At 41.0% G+C, this 6,838-nt stretch overlaps 1 protein-coding gene across 1 annotated transcript; it reads left to right on the top strand.

The window, feature by feature from the left end:
- The first annotated feature begins 1,164 nt into the window (after positions 1-1,164).
- Positions 1,165-6,329, top strand: ZNF572 (zinc finger protein 572). The gene is made up of 3 exons (XM_069466007.1): positions 1,165-1,208; positions 3,833-3,946; positions 4,595-6,329. The coding sequence occupies exons 2-3, from the start codon at positions 3,868-3,870 to the stop codon at positions 6,109-6,111; spliced, it is 1,596 nt and encodes a 531-aa protein (XP_069322108.1). The 5' UTR covers positions 1,165-1,208; positions 3,833-3,867; the 3' UTR covers positions 6,112-6,329.
- Positions 6,330-6,838: the final 509 nt, after the last annotated feature.

The following is a 6,838-nucleotide window of genomic DNA, read 5'->3' as shown; positions in this document are numbered from 1 at the left end:
ATTTTTGAGTTGTCTGCTTAGGTAGTATTTGAAAATGTGGGAAGGGACAGAGAATATTCTATCACTATAAGAGGAGAGGAGTAGAATGACCTTGAGGAACCTCAACACTTAATGCAGACCAGACTTGGAAAAGAGACTAACAGGATTGACTAGAGATGTCAGAGGAAAAGGAGGAGAATGTGGTATCACCTCAAAAGAGTGTTACTAGAAGAAGGGAGTCCTTAGCCACCTCAAAACTCTTGAAAAAGGACGTGAGAATTGAAAAATGCCAATTGCACTAACAACCTGGAGGTCAGTGGTGATGTTAGGGATTTGTTGCTTTTGTTGTAGGACAATTGTTAAGGGAGTGGAGAAGCGGTGAAATGGAAATATTGTGAGTTAAAAAAAAAAAAAAAAGAAGAGAAAAGAAAACTGAGAAACTATTTTGGGATGGGCTGGGGTAATTGAGAGCTTAGTTGATACTATGAAGTTTCCTAGAAGGTAGGAAGGAAAGCGAGTACCAGTAAAGGCTTGTTTTAAATGCAAAGGAGAGATCCTCTGTTGTAACAGGAGGAAGAAAGAGAAGGGGGGGGCGGTACAAACTTAAGTGGATTTGTGTTTGGTGTGGGAGAGATGGAGGGATTGGCTTCTATTTTCTCTGTCATGAAAAAGGAGAGATTAACTGCTTCTGTGAGTGTAATCAATACAGGTGCCTTGTAAACTAATTGTTTTATATGTGGATAGATGCCTTAGCTCTTCCACAGATAGCTAAATATGTACCCATGCTCACAGTTGTGAGAATAGAAACAATAGATGCTTAATAAATACTAGATTGATTTTCATTCTAATGATGGTGATGACAATGGTAAACGTGATGATGCCCTGAAGTCAAGGAAAAGTTTAAGCTCCAGTCAGGCCCCTATCCTGTCAGTGAGAGGAATGAGATTCACAGGGGGCAAGTCACTGCCCAAGGAAAGGAAATTCACCAGCACGCTCGTTTCTGGTCCAGGACCCTAAGGGTTAAAATCAACGAGAGTCAGCCATCGTTCCTTCCTAGAGAGGCGCCGGCAAAGCCCGCCGGGGAAGATGGGGTAACTTCCTGTTTCTGTCCTCCGGGTTAATCGTTTAGGACCCTGGGTTGGTGGGGTGAGAAGGAGCGGGGGCTCCTTCTTCCAGGACCGCTGGGGCTCCTAGGGGTGCGGGGCGCCCGGGGTGCAGCCCCCAGAACAGTGAGTTCCTTCTTGGGGGGAGGAGGGCCGAGGGCTGTGGGCAGGAGGAGCGGAAACTGCACCGCCCAGGCTGCGGCGCACGTCCCGGAGGGGATCCTGCAGCTGCGAGGGGCAGAGGCCCAGCCTCTCCCGCCGGCCCCACCCGCCACCGCGCCTTCCTCGCCTGCGGGGTCCCCTCAAGGCTCCTGTCTGCCAGAGATGGTCTGGTCTCCTGGAACTTCGCCCCGCAGTGTCTCCAAGCTGTGGTCCCTCCAGCGGTTCTTAAAGCTAAGCTTCAGGCAGTGCATTTTCTTTGGAAGGCTTTCTGATCAAAGCATGGCCCCATTGCAATCACCTGTTTGCTCCTAAAAACAACCCTTCTCTGTGGAGTGACATCCTAAGGACAGCCCTTTAATACCGTTTATGGCCTTGAATTACCCACCGTTTTGCTGAGCCCGAAGGGCTCCTTTACTACCAATAGTATTTTAGCAGGGAAAATGATGGGACGGTAATCTGTCACCCAGACTCATGCTTCCTTTGTAAATACGTTGATAAAAATATGTGACTCAGACAGCAAAACATATTACTTCATTCGAACAACCTGCCCCCCTTTTTTGCATTCAGGTGGATGTTTTTCCCACTCAAACACTGGGACTATGTGTAATTTACATTAGTTTCACCTTTCTCTAGAACAAATCTCTAGCTGCTGAGTGAGTTTACAGAATGCCGATCCACTTTGGTATAAGGTTTAGGGATGTAGATCTGTTTTCTAAAAACCCAGTTAATATGTTCTAAAATAAAGGTACTCTTTGAAGATCGCTTGCAGTTTGGAATTATGCCCAGCACTGTTTCTTGTTTTAGGTTACTGTAACAGATAAGAGTGTGAAAGTCAGCATCCAGTCAGACTTGGGGCTCAAACGTGCTCTACCACTTTCTATGTGACCTTAGGAAAGTTTTTACTGCTTTTTAAGCTCATCTATGAAATGCCGGTAATTGTTCACACACTTCAAGGGGCCACTCTTTTTTTTTTTTTTTTTTTTTTGTTGAGACAGAGTCTCACTTTGTTGCCCAGGCTAGAGTGAGTGCCGTGGCGTCAGCTTAGCTCACAGCAACCTCAAACTCCTGGGCTCAAGCGATCCTACTGCCTCAGCCTCCCGAGTAGCTGGGACTACAGGCATGCGCCACTATGCCCGGCTAATTTTTTCTATATAGATTTTTAGGTGTCCATATAATGTGTTTCTATTTTTAGTAGAGACGGGGTCTCGCTCAGGCTGGTCTCGAACTCCTGACCTTGAGCAATCCACCCGCCTCGGCCTCCCAGAGTGCTAGGATTACAGGCGTGAGCCACCGCGCCCGGCCAAGGGGCCACTCTTAAATGAGAAATATGTACAAATTATTTAGTTCATTACCTGGCACAGGATAGGCAGTAATAGGGTGAAAATTATAATTACAGTACATTATTTTTTTGTTTTTTATGTGTGTCTTTGTATGTCCTTTTTTTAGGCTCTTATTTTTCCCAAAATTATGCTATTGTATATTATACCCTGAAATAGATGCCAGGGCCATATGTAACTGCCTTCCAGTGGTACTTCTATTCCCTTAAAATAGGTGAGGGATTATAGTTGGCTCCAGAAGATAAAGTTTAGGCTGCAATAGGTATTGTGATTATAATAGACTTAGAAACTTAGAACTAAGAAGGAAGAGGTATCTCTTTAGTCTCCTTTCTCCTTTTTATATTGAGGGGTTATTGGCTACAATTATTCCAGCCCTGCTTTGTCCTAATTTCTTATTACTGGTTATATAAATCCTAACTTTCCTTTGAAATTGACTTCAAAGGTTTCTTTCTTCTGTCAAAGACCAAGTTATTCTTTTGAAACTAGACAGGGTACTTTCTCTCTTCTTTAGCTGCTTCTTATGCCTTCTATTGATTCCTTGAAGTTGTTTTGTTTGTTGGTTTGGGTTTTTTTTTTTTTTTTTTTGAAGAAAGGATCTTACTGTAGCCCAGGCTGGAGAGCAGTGGCATGATTATAGCTCACTGTAACCTCAAACTCATGGGTTCAAGCAATCCTGCCCTAGCCTCCTGAGTAGCTGGGACTACAGGCATGTGCCACCATGCCCAGCTAATTTTTAAAGCTTTTGTATAGAGGGGGTCTTCTTATGTTGCCCAGGCTAGTCTCAAACTGCTGGCCTCAAGCAATCCTGCTTTGGCTTCCAAAAGTGCTGAAATTATAGGGATGAGTCACTGAGCCCCGCTCCTTGAGGTCTTTATAAGTTTTATTATTGGTGCCTTTTCTAAAAAATTATTTTGTTTTTTCAATTAACAGTGTTTCTAAGCTATGAATGGACAGTGAGTATTAGTATTCATTCTACTTTTAAATCTTGATCCTCAGACCTTTAATGTGAAGATTTAATTATTTAAATTGTTATTTCTTTAGAAAAGATTAATCAGGTTAACCATTAATTCTAAACACTTGTTTCTGAGATAACATTTTTCTAATAGGGCTTCCAAGAGCCATAGTTCTTATTTTCAGCATGGTTGACAGAAAATTCTATGCCTACTATTGTTATATTGCAATGGTTGGGAAGGAAGGAGGAAGTATACACTTTCACAAATGCCTCCAAGCAGGATATGTTTTCTTCTACAGGATTTCTGATCCCTAACCTTGCTGTGATCATTGTGATGGAACAAGAAAAAGAATTGTTGGTCTCATATTCTAATGGCTTCATGGAGAAGGAGAGTTTGAAAAGCCCCTTCACAGGTGAGGGATCAAGAAGATGATCTGAATCCTTAGGAAATTTTTTACAAGATGTGCTAACAGAATATGTAGAAAGAAAAGGGCATTAGAATGAGACAAACCCTAATTTGATTCCCTGCTCTGTCACGATAAGCTATGTTAATTCTTTCAGCCTTAGTTTTGTTATCTTTAAGAAAAAAATGGTATCTATTTCACATGTATTTTAGAATTAATGAGATACCACGTGTAAAGCTACTATTCTTAATAAATCTAGTGGCTATTGTTATATCTATAGTATTTGCTCAGATTTTAACAAAGCTATTGCCTGGTTTTCACCTCAGATGGGATCCTGTTCAATTTTACCCCTATTCAAATGCCCTTTTTTCCAAGTCTTCTAGAATAAAATTTAATGCATTTATTTTTAGATTGATATCCCCCTTGGCAATTGCTGACAATGGTTCAAATAATTCATTAGTGTTGTTACTAAGTACAAAAAATTCACTTGCTTCTGGTGAACACAGGAAAAAGAAGCAAAACTAGCTTTAAAAACTTTTTATGTAAAATAATTTATGAGGTTTTACATTGTTATTCCCTGTCTTCCACTGCAATTTAGAATTTACTTCTCTGGTAGAGATTAGGGAATACGTTTAGTATATTTGTTTATTCTTACAGGAGATGAAAGTAAGAATAATTTGGGAACTGTTCAACATAATAATCCTAAGCCAGATAAACTTAAAGAGAGAGCTTCAAAATGGTCTAAAAGAAATGGCCCACAAAATTTTAAGCATGAGAATGCAAAAGAAATGCCATTGACTTGGTGCCAAGGAGATGACATTTGGTATCAAGATTCCTATGAGAATAATATCAAGTCAGAGAATTGGGGAAATTCTATAGGGAAAGAAGAGGAAAAACCCAATCACCAGGAATGGGACCCAGGAAAACATGCCAGTGCTTCTGTCCAGCAGAATTCCTCCTTTGGAGGCAAACCCTACAAATGTTCTGAATGTTGGAAAAGCTTCAATAATAGTTCCCATCTGCGTACTCACCAGAGGACCCACTCGGGAGAAAAGCCTTACAAGTGCTCTGAGTGTGGGAAGTGCTTTTGTAACAGTTCTCACCTGATTCAGCATCTAAGAATGCACACAGGAGAGAAGCCCTACCAGTGTGGTGAATGTAGGAAAAGCTTCAGCAATACCTCTCATCTTATTATCCACCAGAGAACTCACACGGGAGAGAAACCCTATAAGTGTCCTGAGTGTGGGAAGAGTTTCAGTAGCAGCTCTCACCTGATTCAGCATCACAGATCACATACAGGTGAAAAACCATATGAATGTCCTGTTTGTGGAAAAGGTTTCAGCCACAGCTATGTCCTAATAGAACATCAGAGGACTCACACTGGAGAAAAACCTTATAGGTGCCCTGATTGTGGGAAGAGTTTTAGTCAGAGTTCCAGCCTGATTCGCCACCAGCGGACACACACAGGTGAGAAGCCCTATAAATGTCCTGAGTGTGGAAAAAACTTTGGTTGTAATTCTACTCTAATAAAGCATCAGAGAATACATACAGGAGAAAAGCCCTATCAGTGTCCAGAATGTGGGAAGAATTTTAGTCGAAGTTCAAACCTTATTACACACCAGAAAATACACACAGGAGAGAAATCCTATGAAAGTTCTGAATGTGAAGAAAGTTTGAGTCAGAACTGCAATGTGATGGAAGAATGCAGAATCCAGCCAGGAGAGAAACCATATAGATGTTGTGAATGTGGAAAGAGTTTTGGCCTTAGCTCCCATCTCATTAGACATCAGAGAACACATACAGGAGAAAAACCTTACAGATGTTCTGAGTGCTGGAAAACTTTTAGTCAGAGTTCCACTCTGGTGATTCACCAAAGGACGCACACAGGAGAGAAACCTTATAAGTGTCCTGATTGTGGTGAATGCTTCAGTCAAAGTTTTAACCTTATCAGGCACCGGAGAACCCACATAGGAGAAAAACCTTACAAATGTACTGACTGTGAGAAATGCTTCAGTAGAAGCGCCTACCTCAATCAGCATCGGAAAATTCACATAGAAAAGTCCTTGGAGTCTCCTGAAGTTGGGGATTTTCCTCATGAATGGACTTGGAAAAACTATTCAAAGGAAATACCCCTTATCCCTTCATTTTCAGTCTCAAATTCTTCTTCTTCCTGAGTCCCAAAGCCTTGTTGTTTCCACCCCCCAACCCATCCCACCCCCGCCATTGGACCATTACAGTTAAGGTATTCTGTGATCATTGTGCTACAAAGTTTCTTTGGTGTATTTGTCAAAACATTTGGAAAATGTCAACTTCTCACTTTAGAGGATGGGGAGACCCAGGTCACCAGGTTATTGGATCTGTCCTGTGAGAGACCCTCCCAAGGATGACGAAAAAGGAGAATTTTTTTTTAATTTAAGGTAAGATAGAGATAGCTTCAAAGGAACACATAAAGAGTGATCCTAGGAGTAATAAGTAAAAGGACTTGAGAACTTGAAGCTAGGATTGTTATTGAATTACCTTATTTTCTTTTGCCTTATGGGTAAAGATAAATCATTATTGGTCTCATGGGTTTACCCAGAGAAAGGGTCTTTTTGAACAAATCATGTGATTTCCTGGATGTTTTGTTGGGTCTTAAGAAAAAAAGATTCATATTTTAAAATGCATTTTTATTCACTTAAAATTAGCGTTTATAGCATCTAGAACTGCACTGTCCAATATCATAGCCTCTAGCCATATGTGGCTATTTAAATTTATATTAATTAATTTATACTTAGATGAATGTAATTTAAAATCCAGTTCCTTGGTCACACTAGCCACTTGCTAAGTGCTCAGTAGCCACATGTGACTAGTGGCTACTGTATTGGATATCATAGAAGGTTTTTTCTTTCAGGATCATCATTC

This window comes from Eulemur rufifrons, chromosome 3 (genome assembly GCF_041146395.1).
Source record: "Eulemur rufifrons isolate Redbay chromosome 3, OSU_ERuf_1, whole genome shotgun sequence".
Classification (NCBI taxonomy): domain Eukaryota; kingdom Metazoa; phylum Chordata; class Mammalia; order Primates; family Lemuridae; genus Eulemur; species Eulemur rufifrons.
Note: the sequence above shows the minus strand (reverse complement) of the source record. Positions and strands in the feature narration are given on the sequence as shown.